Source organism: Rattus rattus, chromosome 5, assembly GCF_011064425.1.
Source record: "Rattus rattus isolate New Zealand chromosome 5, Rrattus_CSIRO_v1, whole genome shotgun sequence".
Classification (NCBI taxonomy): Eukaryota; Metazoa; Chordata; class Mammalia; order Rodentia; family Muridae; genus Rattus; species Rattus rattus.
This window is the reverse complement of record NC_046158.1, coordinates 108,097,423-108,119,209: the sequence shown is the minus strand read 5'-3', so window position 1 is coordinate 108,119,209 and position 21,787 is coordinate 108,097,423. Positions and strand designations below refer to the sequence as shown.

At 43.8% G+C, this 21,787-nt stretch overlaps 1 protein-coding gene across 1 annotated transcript; it reads left to right on the top strand.

The window, feature by feature from the left end:
- The first annotated feature begins 3,521 nt into the window (after window positions 1–3,521).
- Il1b (interleukin 1 beta) lies at window positions 3,522–9,997 on the top strand. Its single transcript, XM_032902343.1, has 7 exons — window positions 3,522–3,583; window positions 4,300–4,361; window positions 4,891–4,939; window positions 6,467–6,668; window positions 7,190–7,357; window positions 8,447–8,577; window positions 9,344–9,997. The coding sequence occupies exons 2-7, from the start codon at window positions 4,315–4,317 to the stop codon at window positions 9,551–9,553; spliced, it is 807 nt and encodes a 268-aa protein (XP_032758234.1). The 5' UTR covers window positions 3,522–3,583; window positions 4,300–4,314; the 3' UTR covers window positions 9,554–9,997.
- Window positions 9,998–21,787: the final 11,790 nt, after the last annotated feature.

Genomic DNA, 21,787 nt, shown 5'->3' with positions numbered 1-21,787 from the left:
TTTGGCCATCTCTGGAGCACAGCAGCTTCTGTGTGCGCTCAGAAAACACTTCCCAGAAGATTTCACCTCAATAACGCTGGACTTTTCTTAATCTCTGCTTATTTTTTGGCTCCAGCTCACCAGCACCCGGTGTCTCAGCAAAGCAAAGGTTTCGTTTTCTGGAATCTTGGTCGTCGTTGCTGATTCTTCAGCCCCAGCTAATGAGAACCACACACTCCTAATTCAATATAACACATGTCCCTGAAGAGTCTTTAAGCTTCCTTCTGAAACTTCATAAGTCAGGCCTCCATCTTTGCATTGCCCTCAACATTCCTATCTTCAAGCTCCTACAGAACAGCTCACCAAGGATTGAATACGCAATGGCACCAAGTTCCAAAGTCCTTCCAAAACAATATGCTTAGGTCTGTCACAGTAATACCCCAAATTCTTGGTGCCAATTTGTCTTCATTTAAGGTGCTATTAGTATATATAATGAAACTCCATAACCAAAGCAAATTGGGGAGAAAAGAATTTATTTGGCTTACATTTCCACATTACAGTTCATCGGCAAAGGAAGTCAGGACAGGAACTCAAGCAAGACAGGAACCTGGAGGCAGGAGCTGATGCAGAGGCCACGGAGCTGCTTACTGGCTTGCTCCTCATGGTTTGCTCAGCCTGCTTTCTTATAGAACCCAACACCACCAGCCCAAGAATGACACCACCCACATTGGACTGATTCCTCCACAAATATACCAATTAATAAAATTTCCTACAGGCTTGCCTATGAGATTCTAAGAAGGTATTTTCTCCGTTAAGGCTCCCCCTCTCTGATGATTCCAGCTTGTGTCAAGTTGACATAAAACTAGCAGCACGAAAAAGACGAGAGGGAAGGACAGCCCCCTAAGACCTGTGCTCAGTTGCCAACTCGAGGGATGAGACAAGGTCTGAAGAAAGTCGTGAGGAAAGCTTAGCCCTGTTCTGAGCAAGAGGACAAGCACCCAGTGTAGAACACATCCATTGGCCGGGCCTGGGTCTATAATCTCCGTCCTTGGGAGACAAATGAGGGAGAATTGTCATGACTTTGAAGCCAGACTGGGCTGCACGTATATTCATTGGTATTTATCACGGCAGTGGAAAAGTGTGTAAGACAGGTACCAAGGCACTTTCAGCTTGGAAGAAATGCCTGCCTCCCTCTTGGAGGCATGAGATGCCAGAGCAGAGGGAGCCTTAAAGCTGAAAAACGCCAAGAGTTCCCCAAAAGCTAGAGTGCCATCCTGGCCTTGCCAACTTCCTCTTTGCTTTGTCCATTTCCTTTGCCTACATCATCATCAGTATCGTCATCACGATACCACACCTCCAACACGACAATTTCTATAGTGAGTTATTTTCTACTCATTGGGGACCAGAAAGAAATGTTGCCTGAGAGACAGGGTTTGATACATATATTGTGCAACCTGCCTGCTCTATACGACAAGGGGTGGAACTTTGGAATCCAAGCCACAGGGCCAAGATGAGGTATGATAGAACAATAGAGTACCAAGGACATTGCTCCATAGTTCCAAAATTTCCCTCTAGAAGAATCACCAACCAGATCATTGCACCAGACAAACCTCCTCTCATCTCCTTATCTCTTATTCACACTTAAATGGCCATTTGTCTTCGTGCATGTGGTCCCCTCAAATCCTACCAGACAATCACTCCTCTCAGGCACCAGACTCAGGGGGTTAGGAGTGTTATAACTAGCAGATGGTGAAGAAGGTGCTGTAACTAGACTGAGCTCAAGGCTCCTGACAAATCACCCAGGGAGAAGGGACTCAGAGCTGACGCTCAGGCCCCTAATTAACCTTCTCTGTCCCTGGCTTTTACCATCCCTGGTTCAACCCATATCAGCAGACCAAGGGGGGTCTCTAATAACCTCTGTCAGGACAGCTCACAAAATCATCAGACCCTCCAGCCCTACACACTGGCTCTGAGGAAGCTGTCAGTCCCTCCAGGCAGGCTTGGATACCGGGGGTTAGTTTCAAATGTGAATCCTGTGAGGGCAGAACAGATAAATGTGCCAGGTAGCTCAGACAGGACCTCTAGACTGTCTACAGAACCAAATACTAAATCTTATAAGATCTTAGTGTTGAGAATTGACCATTGCTCACCAAACTCAAATGAAACTGAGACACTGAACCATCTTCAGATTTCAAATCAAACATATTGTTGGTCAAAGATGGGATTCTTCTATTTGCTTTCCTGAAATTGAGATACTGTGAGTCAAATTAGGCAAAAGAAAGCCGCCTAGTAAGAAGCAAACCTTGTTCCATAGAAGAGCCTTGTCTATTCCTGTTTCCAATTCTCTCTATATATTTCCCTTCAGTACTGCAGAATAAGCTCGGGAACCAAAACATACTAGGTATAAGCTCATCTGAATGAACTCATTGCCAAATTCCTTCTCACCCAGGCCAGCCCCTACTGCCTGCATTCATATGCCAGGCACTGTGCTAGGCCTGGCTCTAATAGAATCCACAGACTCTCTAGGGGCTCAGAGAGGGAGCTAGGTTTCCACTGAGGATTCTACTATACCATAGGTGTGCCCAGGGGACTGTATGCACCATTGCTATGACCTGGTTGTTCATTCCATCCAAGCAAGACGAGCTCCCCTGGGTAGGCGCTCTGAACTTTCTGAGTTAATAGTCTAGGGTTGCTTGATACTGCCAAGAGATATGGTCTCCCCGGATCTTATAGAAACAAGAATTTGCCAAAACAATTTTTTTAGGCAGAGAATATCTCTACACTTTTCAATTTGGACTGTGATCATGAACATGCAGATGCTTCATTCACCACCTTTGCCTGGTGCAACTTAATCCAGGCTCGTTCTGCTGACCACCTAGCACAGACATGGTTTCAACATGAGGCTGGCTATGGTATTATAAGCACCCTGGCATTATCAGAAGGCACAAGCTTGCTTCCAGGGTTCCCCTACCCTATCAAGCCTACACCAGTGACTGCATACCGTGTGTACCCTGACCCATGCAAGGAAGTGCAGGTGTCTCTCCAGAAGTTCCTGCTAACACAGTTGATGGAGAACTCCTGCAGGAGAATACAGTAGCACCATCCAGTTACCAAACACCAACTGAGAAGCTCCCTCAGCTTAAGTCTAAGGAGGCAAGAGAGGTGATACACTTCTGGGTGTGCATCTACATGCCCTTTTTTTTGTTCCAGACATTCTGACTTCAAATGTTCAGCTAACCCAGGAAAACCCAATATTTTTAACATTGACACCATCTGCACATTGTCCAGGGGGAAATAATGTCTGTTTCCACCACAATGACACACTTGCAAATGTGTCATAGTCTGCCACCCCTTGCTCTTCCAAGGATTAGAAATTATTTCAGTGTAATTCTTCCCCTAAGAATTCCCACCAAGCTTCTTCCCCTCCCCCTACCTTCAGTCTGGTTGTGAAATCAGTCAACCCAAGGGAAAATTTCTCAGCTCTTCACTTCTGCTTTTAAGACTATAAAACGAGGGAGAGAAAACTAGTGGACAGCAAACCCCGGGTGGTTCAAGGCATAACAGGCTGATCTGGGATCCTCTCCAGCCAGGCTTCCTTGTGCAAGTAAGACTTATCTCTCACAACTAAATACTCAGAAAAAGGCTCTGGCTGGCTCCCTCCCTCTCCCTCTCCTCTCCCTCTCCTCTCCCTCTCCCTCTCCCTCTCCCTCTCCTCTCCCTCTCCCTCTCCCTCTCCCTCTCTTTCTCTCTGCTTCCCTCCCTCTCCCTCTCCCTCCCCTCTCCCTCCCCTCCCCTCTCTCTTCTCTCTCTACCCCTCCACTGATGGGCTTTGGGCTTTTTATTGATAAAAAAAGTAGCTGTAAGTCCAAGGTTTATGAAATACTCTGGAAATGAATACTGTTCAGTATAGCAGCTGACATCTAAAAAAAGTAACTACTGTCTCCTAGAAAAGTTTTTCTGTTTGGGGTTCCACTCAGCTGTTGATTTCTTCTAGAGCAGCTTCCTAATGCAGTTCCCCATGTTGTAGTGACACCCCAACCCTAAAATTATTTTCATTGCTACTTCATTCATGTAATTTTGCTACTGTTATGAATTGTGATGTAAATGTCTGTGTTATCCAATGGTCTTGGGCGACCCCCATGAAAGGGTCTCTTGGCTCCAAAAGGACCACTGTTCCAGACCCATACAACAGCTCCTCCATTCACTTATTCCTCAGGGATCAGTTAGCATGCCCGCCCTGAACTAGAGCTGAGAGAAATTCAACTGAAGGTAGCCCCTCAGGGAGCTACGTTGGATGACCACCCACTTCTCTTCACACAGGTGTCTGAAGCAGCTATGGCAACTGTCCCTGAACTCAACTGTGAAATAGCAGCTTTCGACAGGTCAGTGGGAACTGGAGAGTGGCCATGTGTCCGGCGCTTGGCTCTCAGGGATGGAGGGTTATCTACTTTCAGAGGCCAGAGTGTCCCCAACTCATCTCCTTCAGTGGCTATCAGTTCAATCGCCTTGGCTTAAGGGCTGATTTCCCCACTCCCAAACCCAGCCTGGGGACTTAGGTGCTGTCCCTACAGGGACTCCTGCAGATCAATGGAAAGAAAAGCTTCCACACGGACAGTATAGGAGATTCTCTTGCAAAGTCTGCCTTGGAAGCAAGGGCACAGAGCTCTGACTTCAGCTAACTTTGCTAGTCTAGAATTTAAGTGTCAGAAGTCAACAGGGAGCACCCAGAGTATCCACTTACCTGGCCCAGAAACTGCTTCCAGACTGTTGCTTATGTAACACTGGAGAACATGCCAGAAGTCTTCAGGAAGCTTTGAGTGTCATGCTATGTGTGGTTTTATTAACAATGAGGGTCTCTCTGATCAGTATTGATAAAGAGTTATCACTTGACAGTGTCTGTTTTCATTCCAGTGAGGAGAATGACCTGTTCTTTGAGGCTGACGGACCCCAAAAGATGAAGGTGAGACTCTGAGATTGGCTCCCAACCTGTGGAGGGACCCTGGCATGGGAAAAACCCCAAACAGGGTGAGGGATACTGGGCTGCCTTGCTCTCACACTATTTTGTGATGGGATTATTTTGCCTCTTTTAGTGACACAGACAAGGCAACCCACACACTGAGGCTCCCACACAGTTCCACCGACCATAGCCACACACCAAGGCTTGCTGACAGCAATCATGATCTTTTAGGCTAGGAAGACAATCAGGTCTCAAACATACATTTAGTCCTCCCTTGAGATGGATGGAGCTTAATCTGGTCGCTTAAGTCAAACTCTAGAAGCTGGAGAGGATGGCCTTCAGAATTAGCATATCTTCCTTCTCTGACAAATACTAGCTTTGTATGTTCCTGGAGAGGAGATTAAGATAATAAGAAATAAGTGATAGAAACAAAAAGTTATGAGTTTTTAAAAATAACTTGTGGCCTTAGACAAGGCCTTTAATTGCTGTGTGATTGTAGACAAGTTCCCACTGTGTCCTTTGGGTTCTCATCTCAGAAACACAGGGCCTGAGTCAGAAGATGTCTGAAATGTTGGCATTCTGCTACAACCTTCCATTTGGAAATGTTCTCAGTGTTGCCCAAGTCCTTTCTAGCCCAAGGGCATTTTCCAGACTTGCTCTTACGGAAAGCCATGTTGCATCCCAGCTGTCCCTTCCCATGATGACTGGGAATGCTGTACGGCCACACAGCATCAGTCCAGCCAGGCCATTGCTCCTGTCAGTAGGCAGCTGCTTCTCTCAGACCTTTTCCCAAGTCCTCAGTAGTCTCCCTCAGATGCAAATCTAGTCCTCAGCTTAAATGAAGATATTTTAAGACCAGGTTAGCTCAGCCCCCAGGGGAAGCCTCTCACCTTCTTAGCCAAGATCTGGCCTCCACTGCCTGCTCCAGAACCTGGCTTTCACTGGGAACCTTTACTCTGGACAGAAACCTCTCTCCCTGTCAACTTTTCCTTTACTCTATTGAAAATTATCTATCATTGCCCTTCAAGCTTTGAAACTATTATCATGCCTCAAGGAAACTTTGGTTAGGCCTTAATGTGGTATTTCTCCAAAGAACAGGAAAGTGGCAATATATTTTACAAACAAAAGCGGTGCTTATAGAGTTTGCCAAATACCTATGAAGAAAGAGTGGATGAAAAGCCATTGAGAGCCTGTTGGTGATCTCAGCATGTACATACTGTCATGAGTAGTCAAATGTTTGAGCAGCAAGGACACTAGATGATGAAAGGTTTAAGTGGGTCTAATTATACAGTGAGGCAAGGTCTGTACAAGAAAGATAAAGTAGGAATGAGGTTTAGTATAGAGAATGCCAGGAAGCCTGTGTCTGGTTGCCATGTACGCCTAGTTAAGCCACTTAAATTCTCTGGGCTCCAGAGACACAGGAATTGAGAGCTAAGAACTTATCCTCAGGGCCCTTGATGTCCTCTGGGGTTAATGTAGGAGTTCCCCAATCTGGTGACTTGATGTGCTCACTGCCTGGTTTCTCCACAGGAATGCTTCCAAGCCCTTGACCTGGGCTGTCCAGATGAGAGCATCCAGCTTCAAATCTCACAGCAGCATCTCGACAAGAGCTTCAGGAAGGCAGTGTCACTCATTGTGGCTGTGGAGAAGCTGTGGCAGCTACCTATGTCTTGCCCGTGGAGCTTCCAGGACGAGGACCCAAGAACCTTCTTTTCCTTCATCTTTGAAGAAGGTACTTAATGAGGGCTGAGAGCGGACAGCAGGCCTTCGCTCCGGTCCTTCTCAGGCTACCTCTTAGTAGTCAACTCCTCTCACCAAGTGCAAGACCTTAGTGCTAGACATTCCAACCATTAGAAAAAAACAAGGAAGTTTCCAAACAAATCAGTTCTGTCTTGGGCTGATTAACTTAAAGAAGGCTTTAATGATGCTTACATTTGCAAGTCAATCATTGATTCTAGTGTACTTTGGCTTACACTAGAGCTTGCAAAGCTCTCCCTGTTGAACTGGTCGTATTACCGCCATCGTTTTATGCAAGTACCACTACTGCTAGTCCATAGTGAATGGTCATAACACTGAAACTTGTCTCAGGATGCCAGATTCCATGTTCTTGCCCAGCTCCCTCCCAACTTTTTTATACCCACACTAAAATTAGAATAGAATCTTGACCGTGCGTGCTTAGATGTTGCTGCTTCACTTCATGGTGCTTGCATTTCTAATTGTCTCACTAAACAACATCTGCTCTTCGACTTTCAGAGCCCATCCTCTGTGACTCATGGGATGATGATGACCTGTTAGTGTGTGATGTTCCCATTAGACAGCTGCACTGCAGGCTTCGAGATGAACAACAAAAATGCCTCGTGCTGTCTGACCCATGTGAGCTGAAAGCTCTCCACCTCAATGGACAGAATATAAACCAACAAGGTAAGTAGGGACATCTTGGTTTCCCTTTCTGGCCTCCTGGCAGCCTACTAGATCTCTGTGTATTAAGGTGGAACACTATGGGAAATATACAAAAGAAAAGAGGAAAGGAAGGAGGGGAGGGGGGGGAGAGAGAGAGAGAGAGAGAGAGAGAGAGAGAGAGAGAGAGAGAGAGAGAGAGAGACCATTTTTCCCAGCCCGGTTATATAGGGATAACGAATTAGTGTGAAGTCATTTGATGGACGTGCAATAACTGCCTGTGGGTTCTTTTTCCCTCACTTGAGGCTGATATGTGGATGGTAGAGAACTGATATGTCCATTTCTGTCCCCAATCCTGTCCCTTGTGCTGATATCCTTCCCACCAATACCACACGGTTCCTTGTACGGAGGTTTACTGACCATCAGGAACGTACATCTCTCTTCATAATAGCAAGCATTCCAAGGGCAGTCAGGGCATCCTTAGATGATGGGATGGACCTGGTGCCACTCCACCATGGCTGAGGGGACAAGAGCTAACAGCAGCAGTGTGTGTGTCTCCTTTTAGTTTCTGATCTTAGAAGCTTTAGAGGGAGCTGTCTGCTCCGGTCCAGGTGAAGAAAATCTTATTTCTTTATGACTTTTATAAAGAATAATTTTTATTTCTTGATAAAGTCATAAAAGCACCAATTGAGGTGCTGTGGCTAAGATCAAAATGGGGAGGAATGTTCTTTTTTGAAGCCACTCTCCCAGCTAAGACAGTTCTAGCCACCTACTACTCTATTTTCCTCAAAAAGTGCTGGCCCGAGTCCTTTTAGGAGCACAGCTTTGCTTTCATAGCAACCAAACCGTGTGCCTTATTCCTTGGAGATTAACAACTAGACACCTTCTCCTCTCCATTGCTGCTCCTAAGAGGCCCTGAGGGCCCTGGACCAGCCCACTGACCTTGCTACTGTCTATGACTATGATTGTCTAGCACTGCTAGTCCATATCTTGTGTCTGAGGAAGCTCATTCTGGGGTCCCACAGAGGACTGCATGGGGTTTGCCTGGTGGGTCTAATGCTTGAGTCCACCCTGCACTGCTGTGCCCTTGACCCAGACTCCTTTCCTCTCCAGTGGTATTCTCCATGAGCTTTGTACAAGGAGAGACAAGCAACGACAAAATCCCTGTGGCCTTGGGCCTCAAGGGGAAGAATCTATACCTGTCCTGTGTGATGAAAGACGGCACACCCACCCTGCAGCTGGAGGTGAGTGCATGGCACAGAGAGTCGGCCCCCATTGCTCACCTGAGACTCTTTGCCTTTACTTATTTCTCAGACATCCACTTACCCCACCTGCCAGAAACCGTCGAGGTCTTCTTGACAATCTCCATAAATCTAGAATAAAATTAGCGTAACTTTTAAGTGCATATAAACCTCGCTGCCACCATGGGAAAGTGATCCTTTCTGATGCCTTGTCATGCCCAGCCACCATTCATTCTCACCCCCAACAGAACTTGCAGTGTCAAGGATGAAAGGGTTGTATGTGGTGACAGTTTTTGCTCATTTGACAGGACAGTTTGAAGAACTAAGTGACAGGGTTCATCATCAATCCTCAGTCCTCTCCTAGCACCTGAAGCTTTCCTAACGAAAACTTCATTCCTGAGCTGATGCCATTCCATCCAGGGCTTTAGGGGAGATGTGACAACAGCAACAACAAAAAATGCCTAGAAACTAGGCATTCATGGAAGCTTTAATATAATTCTCACCCATGTGATCCTCCCTCAGGATTCAGAAAGAACAAAGGGTTCCTTCGGTGATTATAGAAAGATGGGATTCAGCAGTAAAGCGTGTGGCCTCAAGCCCATGACCTCTTTTTCAATCTCCTCTCCAGCCTGTTTTATCCTTTCCATCACACACACACACACACACACACACACACACACACACACACACACACACACACACACACACACACATGCCCATGGACATAGACATGAACATAGTTTGTTTGTTTTTTTTTTCCTTTCTGCAGAGTGTGGATCCCAAACAATACCCAAAGAAGAAGATGGAAAAGCGGTTTGTCTTCAACAAGATAGAAGTCAAGACCAAAGTGGAGTTTGAGTCTGCACAGTTCCCCAACTGGTACATCAGCACCTCTCAAGCAGAACACAGACCTGTCTTCCTAGGAAACAGCAATGGTCGGGACATAGTTGACTTCACCATGGAACCCGTGTCTTCCTAAAGATGGCTGCACTATTTCTAATGCCTTCCCCAGGACATGCTAGGGAGCTCCCTTGTCGAGAATGAGCAGTCTCCAGGGGAAGCCTTTGTCCTCTGCCAAGTCAGGTCTCTCAGAGCCATGAGAAAACCGTGGCACATTCTGTTCAAAGAAAACGTGTGTTTCCCTCCCTGCCTCTGACAGGCAACCACTTACCTATTTATTTATGTATTTATTGATTGGTTGATCTATTTAAGTTGATTCAGGGGGGTCACGAGGCAGCATTGTCGACAAAAGAATCTAGTTGTCCGTGTGTATGGGATGAATTGAATTTGGACCAGTGCACAGCCAGCACTGAGTTCTTTCATTGATGCTGAGAATGAAGAGTTTCATATTGTGTGGATGAAAGTGTTTATGAATGAAGCACAAGCACATCATTTTGATGAGTATGAAATAAATGTCACTAAAACAAAAACCTTTCTGCCTGGCTATTGACTTCCCTTAGAGTTTGCATAGGAAGAAAAAGAAATTGGGCCATGAGGATCCTTCATGAGGTCAAGAAGCCCGTTCCTCACAGCTGAGGGCAACAGAGGAGCCTAGGCACATCCTTGTGTCTAAACCTTCTCACTAACCCTCTCAATGTCTCTCCCCACAAAGGATATTTGAGGACTGGGGAGATGGCACAACCAGTAAAGTGCTTGACCGTGCAAGCAAAAGGACCTGAATAAGACCCCCAACATCCACAAAAAAAACCCTGGCATGGTGGGTGTGGCACACCTGTAATGCCAACACGAAAGATGTGGGAACAGGAAGATCCCTGGGGCTTGACAGACAGTCTACTGAGTATCCACATCTAGCAAGGGACCCTGTCTCAAAAATTAAGGTGAAAAATAACTGAGGAAGATAACTGATTTTTATCTCTGGTCTCCACCCCTATACACATGCTCATCTATACATACACACACACACACACACACACACACAGTACATACACACACAAAGGGATTTTCATTACACATGATTTATCATGTGTAATGAAACTTTAAAGGGAGTAAGGTTTGGTCCTAAGTCATTTAGTTTACAGACACCCATTCAACAAATGCTTGAGCTCCTAGTAGAGAGATGAAAAAGCTAAGAGCTGTGAATAAGCTTAGCTAGGAGATGGATAGAAAAATAGATGGAGGATAGGTAGACAGATAGATATAAAAAATAAGGCAACATGACCAAATACAGGCAAGATAAACTATAAAAGGAGTAGCCAGGAAAGACCTACAGGATCTGGCAGGAGAGATGACAAGCCAGGGAGGGTGACATTCGAGTCAGATCTAAAGGAACAAGGGCAAGTTAGAAAAATCAGGTCTAGGGACCCAAAGAACAAAGGCAAGGGGATATGAGAGTTAATGATACACAAAGAAAATCAAAAATAACAAGAAGCTAAGACAAAACACAAATTGCAGAAAAAGAAAATTGTACTTCATCCCATCTAAAGGGATAATTCTCTGAGCATACGAAGAGTTCCTTCAAAACATGAATGGAAGAACACAATGAGTGTCCAACAAAATGATAAACTTGAAGGGTTGTTAACAGGGCAGGCTGGTCACAGAAAGGGGAATGCCATCAGAGCCTGGGCAGAGCAAGGGTCACTCAACGCTACTCATAAGAAGAAATCCAACTCTAAAGGACTTTGAGATATTGATGTGTTCCTGTGTGATGGCCAAAAATCAAAGGTTTGACACGCCCTGTTAAAGTTGGCAAAACTGTAGGGAAACCCCATTGTTAAACATTATACATGGCAGTATGACCTCTACAAAAGAAAATGTGATGATGGCTTTGCCCCAGCAATTGTACTTCTGACACTGTAGACTCTGTGTGTGTGTGTGTGTGTGTGTGTGTGTGTGTGTGTTATATATGAAATATAGAGAATCAGAATCATTCATCTTACGTGGATCACTTGCAAACATTAGAACTAATACAGTATCAATAAAAGACTGGTTAAAGATTCCAAGATAAAACTGGAGAGTGAGAAAAGACCTGACTCTCAGCATCAATATGGAACTCTCCAAATTATTCAGAAAAAAAGCAAGAGTCGAAACACAAACTTACATAACAGAGGGCAGGGAAAAGGGCAAAGCCACCTAGTGTGCTCATGTTTGATCTGAAATTTCTAGAGGATACGTAAGCAAGATCCAGGAAATAAAACATGCACACACATGTGGGAATAAGGCCCCCTTCCTCCCCGTATACTTTCTATATAGTTTAATCTTTTTAATTGTGGAATCTATCGCCTTCTCACATATGAAATAGCAATAACTAAAGCTTTTTCCCAAAACAGAAGAACTGATATGGCCAAGGACAGGAAAGCAAAGACTGAGCCACCAGTGCCTCTGAGCTCTTCCAACGCCCACTTTCTTTCACTCCAGCTCCCCAAGCTAAGGCAGAGAGAGGAGGGCAGCTCTCACCTCTCCTAGTTTCACAACACCAGCACAAAGCATGGGGCCACTGCTAGTCTCCCAAATGGGACCTGTTCCATAACAGAGAGCTGCTGTGAGTGATGCAGAAGTGGTCCTATAGCCTGAGGACCACCCCCCACCTCGATTCCTTGGTTCAGTGACAATCCTCTGCCCCTTCAGGTCCAGTGACAACATGCAATGGCATCTCTACTTGTGAGGTAGCCAGCCTCTAAATGCAGATAGATGTGCGTGGCTCTTTAGAGACAAAATTTGCAGTGCCTAGCTTTGTTAAATGCCGGATGGTCCAGAATTCCACTCACTATTTGCTGTTGCCCCAAAGAAACAAGCTCAAGAACACTCAGAGACGCACTGTCTAGGAGTGCTTAACAAAAGCAGCTGGAAGCAAGACCCAGACAAATCACTTGTAGAAAAGAGCAAACCATACAAGGACAGAGCAAGGGCATTTATACACTAGGAAAAGCCCAGCACATGGGCAGCATCTACCCATGTGCTTCTAAGGCATAGCTGGAAGGGCATTGACCCAGCTGAAAATGGCAGTTATTGGGGGGTGAGGTAGAGCAAAGAGGGGTCCTGGGGGGAACCCTAGTTTTTATCATTTGACTCTACCAGGGAGAATATACTTTGTGTAACACACACTTGTCTAATCCTCTGCATTAAAATGTGTAAATGCCTTCCATTCCAATTCCTGGATCTGAGTCAATGACTAAACTGATCCTCCAAAAGATATTTCTATTCCTAATGCAGAGCCAAGTTCTCTCTGTATCTCTGTACTAGGTGTCCTTGGCCTGGAAGAAAGAAAGAACTTCCTGCTACATCAGATGGCTTGGCTAATTTGAGAAGAGAAGAGTCAGGGTGTTCCTTGAGCTCTATTTGGTACACAAATGTGGGCCAGTGAAAGTCAACTTGTTTGTGACTTCGGTAGGTGACATATCACCCACCACAGCCCCTACCAGCTTCCAAGGACAGCCCACATGCTGAAAAGTGGGACCAGGTGCTTCTAACCCTGACCTAATGTCTGAGATCCTGTAACAATCAATCCCTAGGGACAGGCAGTGGCTGGTTCTAGAGGGCTGGGCTGGAGTAAGCAAGTATCTGGCTAGGGAAGAAATAGAACCCAGTGTTACCTGGGAGCATAACTGGTCTTAGAGATGGAGGAGATGGGGGCTGCTAATGTCTAAGCCATAGGTGGAAGGGAAGCCACTGTATCTTCTACAGACCTCTACTGACTTTTTCTGGCAAGGGCTTTGGGATTGGCCTAATTAGAACATTGGTAATGAAGAAATGATGGGCACAGAAAACCTTGGGTCGAGTGGACCATGTACTCCTACAGAGACATACCAGGCTGTCCTGAAACTCGGTGAGTTTATTATATACAGTTTAAGAGGGAGCCAAGCTAGCTAACTTGGGTAGCAGGTCTCTGTAGGGGAGCATCCTCTAGATGCTGTCATCTGGGAGGGAAAGCTGTGATTGACACTTTCTGTACACTGTCAGCATCTCTACTCGGACTAGGGAAAGCCTTGCCATTCGCACAGGACTGAGGCACTGGGGTCCTTGACCTGGCCATGATCATGCCAACAATATACATTCCCTCAGGAATCCATCCATCCCCCTACCCCCTGCATTGGTCCTTCCTCTTCACCAGCCCACCACACACATACCCCAGGACAACCTTGCTGAGCTACCAATAGACGTGGTTCTGTAGCCTGAGGGCGAAGAGTGAGGGTGAGCTGGGTTGAAGTCTGGGGTAATGATACCCACGGTTGTGTAATGCGGCTTCCTTCCAGTTCTTCAGACTTATCTCACCCACATCCCGGATCCCAAAGCCAAACGATAAGACTTTTCTTCCGAGGAAGTCTTAAAGCACTGCTTCACTTATCTAGCTAAGCATAACTATTGGATTACATAATCTCGAAAAGTCAATTCCCTACCAGAAAGTAAGACTCAAAACCACGAAACACAGGAGAAGACACATTGACTCCCTGGGAGTAGAGACAAGGATATCATGAGAGAAGTGAGGAGTGTCCTGGGATCCCTGGCTGTTCTCCTAGATGAGGTCTTACTGTGTCTGAGAACACTCCATCTTCCAAGCTATCAAGGTAAGATCTGTGCCTAAACAAGTGGGGTCCTGTGGAGACTGAGGCCCAATCTGTGAGTGCTGTGCACCCACTTTCTTTCAGGTTCCAAACTTCCTCACAAGCTGCCTCCAGGAGCCAATACTTCTGTGTCTCTCTAGCCTCTCCCTTCTACCAACTACACAACATCCCAAGAGCAATGAGGGCAAAATCCTCCATCTTCCTTCTGAGTGGGACTCAGGGATGAGGCCTGGGGGGAGGGCAGAGTCCCAGCTATCACCTGAGCATCCGGATGCTATGTCACCCGACCAGTCAGGACCATATAATTTGTCTATGATGTTAGATTTGAATGGAACTTTAGAATAAAAGGGCATGTAGAATCTGGACTTGTGAAGAAGCGTTTACACTTGCTGCAGTCTGCCTTTAAAATAAAATGTATGATGGATCCTGAGTACTAGTAGATATGTCAGGCCTGGAAACTGACAGGCCATTCCCCAGCTGAAATCTAAGAAGCGAGTGAGGCTGAGTTTGCATGTCTCTAAGCCTTTAAACCAACCTGTCGGTTACCTCAAAGAAATAATGCTTTCTGGATGCACCATTTGCAATCTGTCTTATCACACATTTCCAGTATCCTTCCCAAGAGGCCATTCCAGGGCCTCGATCCTTGTAGACCACTGGCCTTTCACATTTTTATGTGAGACGGCCTCAAAGAATTTTTTTTTAAAAAACATGCACCCTTCTGCCTCATGCCACATGAATTTTATAGGTTAATATCAAGTTGTTTAATTGAACATCTTAAAGAGTTAGTGGAAAATGTTTTTTTTTAATTTCTTGGATATTATAAATGCAATTGGCCCTAATAGGTCCATGTTTTATATTTAAAAAAAAAAAAAACAACCATTCACAGGTTGTGGTGGTTTGAATGGGAAATGCTCCCCATAGTCTTGGTCTCCAGTTAGTGGAACTGTTTGGGTGGTTTTAGAAGGTGTGTTCTGAAGGGACTCTAGCTGCCTGAGCAGAGCAAACCTGGCTCCAGCCGGCCTTGCCCTCCTCCCTCATTCCCTCCGAATGCTAAAAAACTGGTACACTGCATTCCTAAAGCACGCTCCGAAGGTCCATTCCCTTATTTGGTTACTCCTTCTTCCTGCGGCTGACCACCAAAGTCCAGCTACCAGAGTATTGAAGCCAAGCAATCAAGAACCCCCTTGATTAACCTGTCCAATCAAAATTAGGCAACTCATCCTAACATGGAGGGAGGGTGCCCTTTTACCTTTATAAACTGTCATTTGTCTATGGGCTACAGCCATCTCCTCCCTATCCAGAGTTAGTCCTTTGTCCCTCTGGAGCAAATATCTCTTCCCCCTCTCCCTTGTTCCTTTCCCTTCTCCCTCTCTATTCCCTGCCCTCTGTCCCTCCGGACTGAATAAATCTTTGTACTGAGAACTTGGGTCTTAGGGTGTCTTGAACGAATACCAGTCCCTTGATGGTCTTTCTGGAGGAGGTGGGTCACTAGGGGCAGGCTTTGAGATTTCAAAGCCTCTCACCATCCCCTGCTGACTCTGTTTTGTACTTGCAATTCAAAATATGATTCCTCTGCTTCCTGCTCCAGCTGCCATCTTCCTCTGTCATGCCTCTCCATTGTGATGGTGATGGAGTCTTAACCCTCTTGAACTGAAACCCAAATAAGTTCTCTCTTCTTTAAGTTGCCTTAGTGTTTTATCATGGCAACAGAAAGGCAACTAAGTCATATGTGAAAAGCAGGTTTTGACTGGATCTGTACTGAAAATATACAGACTAATGATAAACCTACCTGTCTCCATCTTGACTGGAAAGCCATCTTGTAGTAAAGACAAGCTAGGTTTATTCTTCTGTATGGTTAAATCTGCTTCTCAAAAATTGGGCTATGCCCCACCTGTAACCTTAACTACAAATGGTTCTGCTGCCTGTTCCAGGAAACAGTAACCATGCCTTTGTTTCAAAGGTTATTACAAGGTTATTGTCCTGACCACCTTGTCATGACCACCTCGTCATGATCACCTTGCAGCCATGTTTTTGTTTCAGGAGTTTATGATCAACTTGTTATGCTTCTGTTCGCTTCTGTAACTCCACCTATTTGCTTGCCAAGTCCTGCATTCGGAAATTCCCACTCCTGAGCCATAAAAACCCTTACCTCACCCATGCCCAATGCTCACCCTTTAGGGAGAGACAGCCCATGCACACATGTAGCATGAAATAATAAAAAAGGCACCATCCCAACCCAGCGCAGGCTACTCTCTGGCCCCAGCGGTCTCGCCGCTTCCATGGCTAGCCCCATGCAGCAGCCCCGCCCATCTCATGGTTCTCTTATGGCGGATCCTGCTCACATTTCCAGCCACCCACTCCCTGTGGTTAGCTGTCACAAATCCCCATACCACAATCCGGTAAAATCAAAACTCTAGAGGCTTGTAATTTATCAGTTAGATTTATATCAGTAAATTCTCACCCTACAAAACCATCCACACAGTGATTCAGAGCTAATTGATATTGATAAAAACCGCCTACCTAGATAAGATGAATTGTCCTGTAATTATCCATCCCTTGTAAGATGTTCATAGCTACCCTTGGCTATTTAAAAGCCACGAGGAATCTGGATCATCCTTCTCTTTCTCCATCTTCCTTCCTCCTCTATCTCTCCCATCTCTCAAACTCTCAGCCCACCCTCCTTTTCAACTGTCCAATCACAGGCTCCAGCCTAGTATTTCACCTGCCCTCACCTGCTTACAGACAGCAATTGAAACACACAAAAGAAACAGCCTTAATTAATTGCTTTAATTAATTTGGCCATGATTTCAGTTGGTGGTCTTTCTCCTCAAATCTGTGGGATTAACAACTAACTTTTCTTATTAACCCTGAATACTGCAATAAAGTATACAAAATTTATATTGTATTAAATACTAAAACTAAAAATTACTAAATTTATTGCTCCCTATTGCTATACATTAAGAAATTACACAGGAGGGGTTGGGGATTTAGCTCAGTGGTAGAGCGCTTGCCTAGGAAGCGCCAAGGCCCTGGGTTTGGTCCCCAGCTACAAAAAAAAAAACCAAAAAAAAAAAAAAAAGAAAGAAACTACACAGGAAAGTTATCCACAACCAAAAAATAATGTACTTTTGTCTTTGAACTACTATTTTCATTCATTACCTTCCTTCATAAAGTTTATTATTGCTATAATAATTTTATGTCAATTTATATTTTTATAACCATAGAAATTTATTTTACTTTATATATTTATATATTATGGCTATATACATTCTATATTTTATAAATTATTTTAATATATTGTCTCTATACTTTGTTATTTTTTTTAAAAGATTTATTCATTATATGTAAGTACACTGTACCTGTCTTAAGACACACCAGAAGAGGGCATCAGATCTCATTACAGATGGCTGTGAGCCATCATGTGGTTGATGGGAATTGAACTCAGGACCTCTGGAAGAGCAGTCTGTGCTCTTAACCACTGAGCCATCTCTCCAGCCCCAACTTTGTTATATTTTTATGTAAGCTTAAAATTCTATTTTTAAAAGGATCTCAAGTTTGAAGCAGTCATTTTTTTCTTTAAAAAGTCACCTTAGTGCCTTTAATATACCAATTTGAAGTTTTTGAGTCCTTAATTCTAATTTTCTGATCTTTACAACAATTACGCAAGACAACCTAGGCAGATAAGGCCTTTTCCATTTACCCAGTTAAGTAAACCACCACAAGTAGGTTTACTAGCTTGCAAGAAAACCAGCATTAGTTATTAAATTTGCAATTTACTTTATTTTCTTTAATCCCAACCAGATTTCTTTCTTCTCATTCATTCTTCTGTCATATAATTTGCCTCGACGGCAGTTTCCCCTCCTCCACTCCGCCCAGCCCTTCCACTTCCCTTCCCGATCTCCCAGATCCATTGCTTTTGTTTCCCTTCAGAAAAGAGCAGGCCTCCCAGTGATACCAACTGAACCATGGCACAACAGGCTACCACAAAGCCAAGCACAAGCCCTTGTGTCAGACTGCAGGAGACCACATGGGAGGCAGAAAGAGTCTCAAGAGCAGGCAAAAGAGTCAGAGACAACCCTTGTTCCAACCGTTAGGAGTGTTACAAGAACCCAACTACACTCCATACCCTAACCTCGCTCCACAACCGAACGTGCATGCAGAGGAGCTCGCACACCCGTGCAGGCTCCAGGATTGCTGCTCCAGTCTCTGTGAGCCCTTAGATCCCTAAGGTGGATTCTGCAGACTAAGTCCTCCATGTCCTTCCACCCCTCTGGCTCCTTCCTTCCCCTCTTTTTTGGGGGTTCCCTGAGCTCCATCTAGTGTTTGGCTGTGGGTCTCTGCATCTGCTCCCATACTAGGCACTGATCTATGAGTTTAGCAGAATATCGTTAAGAATTTTTTGTTGCCCTTTTCTTTCTTTTTCTTGCCAATCATGTTTGGTTCTAGCAACCATTTTTTTTTTTACCATTTTACTACACAATTGAATAAAAGAATAGTAATTTACAAGTGTTCATTTTACTAGCAGTATATCTTAATAAGATAAAACTTTGAAAGTTTTGTTTAATATTGATTGGAGAGGTGGCTCCGTGGGTAAAAGTAGAACACAACAGCCTGATAGTCTGAGTTCAATCCCAGAGCACGTGTTAAATAAATAAACACATGTAGTGGTGCACAGCTGTAATCCCGGCACTTCCAAGCCACACTGGGAAGTACAGTGTACAGCCCAGAAGCAAAAACAAGAAGTGCTTTTGAGACCCTGCTTCAGGGACAAATCCTGAGGAGAGACCTGAGTCCTGAAAAGCAGTCCTCTGACCACTACATACACGGTGCACCCTCACCGATTCTCTCACACACACATCACTGGTTCACTCACACACCACACACACAGTGCACACTCACTGATTCACACACAAACACACACATACACACACACACACACACACACACACATTCACTCATAAATTAGCCTTGCCACCATGAAAGTCAGTCAGTTCCTCAAAAGGATGAAAATAAAAGTACCATATGGTCCTTTATTGACTCATTATTTATTTTTGGATATATATATATATATATATATCCAAAGGATTCAAATGCCAAAATATCCATATTTATTGCAGTACTACTCAAAGTAAGTAAGTTATGGAATCAGCCTGTGTGTCGGCAAATCAAACAAGTAAATAAGAAAATGTGATTTACCATTTTAGTGAGCCATAACAAAGAATGAGATTATGTCATTTGTTAGAAAATGGGTCTTCCTGGAGATCAATGTTGTCAGTGAAATAACCAGCCTTAGAAAGACAAATACTGCAGGTTTTCTCTCACTTTTGGATCCTAGATTTTTAAATACATTAACAATTATATATATATATATGTATATATATAACTAATACATTATTTGTTCCATATATTACATTATATTAAATGTTATAGCTATATATCCTATCACATATAACATATTACCCATATATAATATATTACATACCTGTTATGTGTAATTCATGTTATCTAATACATGTTATATATTATAACATGTACACAGCATGTATTTCATATATAAGATATATATAAATATTATGTAATATAATATGTTGCATATTTTATTATGTTATTATAATATAATATATAATTAATATAACATGTATGTTATATAACATATGTATGTTATATATCATACTATTATTTAAAATCTAATTGAAATTTTATTTAATTATATGATAATTGTGTAATATAGTTATATAATATTAATTGAATAAGTATTTAATTAAATGTATAAAATATTTTGTGTAACCGGGGGTTGGGGATTTAGCTCAGTGGTAGAGCGCTTGCCTAGGAAGCACAAGGCCCTGGGTTCGGTCCCCAGCTCCGAAAAAAAAGAACCAAAAAAAAATATTTTGTGTAATATATAACATACTATATATAATAAACAATAAATATATAATATATTATAATATGTATATAACATATATTTCATATATTATATAAGATATGTAATATATTTTATAATATTATGTAGCATATTATATGATATGTATTATGTATGTATAGTGTATTATACACTCACACACACACAAACACATGTATATGGAGAGAGAGAGAGAGAGAGAGAGAGTTCCTGAAAAGAAGATAGAAGCTGTTTCTGGCTGTGGACTGGGATCGCAGAGCAGATGGACAATTCAAAATCTCAGAACTGGAGAAATTGGAGTTTTGGGGTTCAGAGAGCTAAAAGCACATTTTAAAAAAAAAAAAAAAACTCCAGGGACTAGACTCCAGTGCCAGGAAGAAAGCCACAAAGTCCTCATGAGCAAGCATCCTATGGCAGCCCCTCCCCCTGCCTTAGCAACAGCCAGTCAGTTAGGCTACAATAGCCGGGTCAAGGCTTTGTCCCCGCATTTGGTTCCTGCAGTTTACGCCAGAAATGCAGTTTTTAAGATATTAACTTGCTGATCCATATGGAAATTCCCTAAGCTTGATATAACTACAATAAATATTCTGCACCCCTAGTCTCGGGGTTTTCACTTCCGACAAGCTACAATGGTGCCTGGTGACCGTGACTGGTGACAGTCCTTGCTAACAAGCTCATAAAAAAGACCCTTCTGTTTTTGCATAGGAATTGGCTCCTTGGTGGTCTTTGAGGTCCCCTGGGCATAACAATTCCTTGCCCCACTCTGCATCTGAGCTAACACTGCATGATAGTAAATCAAAGGCTCTTAGAAGCTATGAACTTAGCAGTGTACCAGCTCCACCGATCCAGGAGCTATGTCACAGATGGCATCGTGGGCCTGTAAGATAGACGTCCCCATCCTGTGTGCCACCTCTCTGCTGCACCCACTGCTAGGACGCAAACCCGGGACAAACGGCTGAGGTGCCCATTTAACATACGGAAGTGGTGCTGCCCACCAGGTCCTCCCTGCATCCCTCAGTCCACACAGGTTACAGGACCCTCCTGGGTGGCATACCCTGACCCTGACCCTAAACTAGCCCAGGGGGTTGGCCGCCCTTTCTCCAAAGTCTCTTCCCTATATGATCCAGCCACTTTGGTTACTCACCTTTTTTTTTTTTTAATTTTTTTTTTTTTACCATTTGTCACCTTGGCTGCTGCACCTGGCTCCCCTCCTCTTCCCCTCCCCCCTCTCCTCGCCTGCCTCAGGGTCTGAACTCTCCCAGATGCCTCTGCCTCTAGCTCTTCTCTCCCCTTTACTTACAGTAAATTTTCTCCTCCTCCATACCTAGGAGCAGCCATGTCCTTCCTTTTGTATTTCTTTTTTTGTTCACCCAACCACGTACTTTAAACATGCCTTAATTTATGACTTTCTTTGTTTTGTAGAACTACAAAAACTTCATGAAACTGCTTCCATATTGGAACATGGGATTTGGAGTGATCTAAATCTGTGTTCCTGGGCCATGGTCACTCAAAATAGCTGCAGAGGAAACGATCTCTTATGTTCTTAAAATGACAGCTATGATTTTTACATCAAATATGTAAGTACTGTATATGTAAAATGTATATGTTAAAAATGTATATATGTGAAAAAGAGCAGAGGAGAGATGGGGAAAGGAAGGAAGGGGACCTGAAAGGGGTCAAAGAGGAAGGGGAGAGACTGGAGGGTACAGAGACCAACAAGGTCAAAATACATACAATATTTCAAAAAAGTTTATAAAACCTAACATGCGCACCAATATACACCAATTAAAAG

Excerpts from the sequence above, each read along its gene's own strand:
- Il1b (XM_032902343.1), top strand. The coding sequence starts at position 4,315 with ATGGCAACTGTCCCTGAACTCAACTGTGAAATAGCAGCTTTCGACAG. Across the intron at positions 6,669-7,189 it reads TTCCTTCATCTTTGAAGAAG|AGCCCATCCTCTGTGACTCA; the intron begins GTACTTAATGAG and ends TTCGACTTTCAG. Across the intron at positions 7,358-8,446 it reads ACAGAATATAAACCAACAAG|TGGTATTCTCCATGAGCTTT; the intron begins GTAAGTAGGGAC and ends TTTCCTCTCCAG.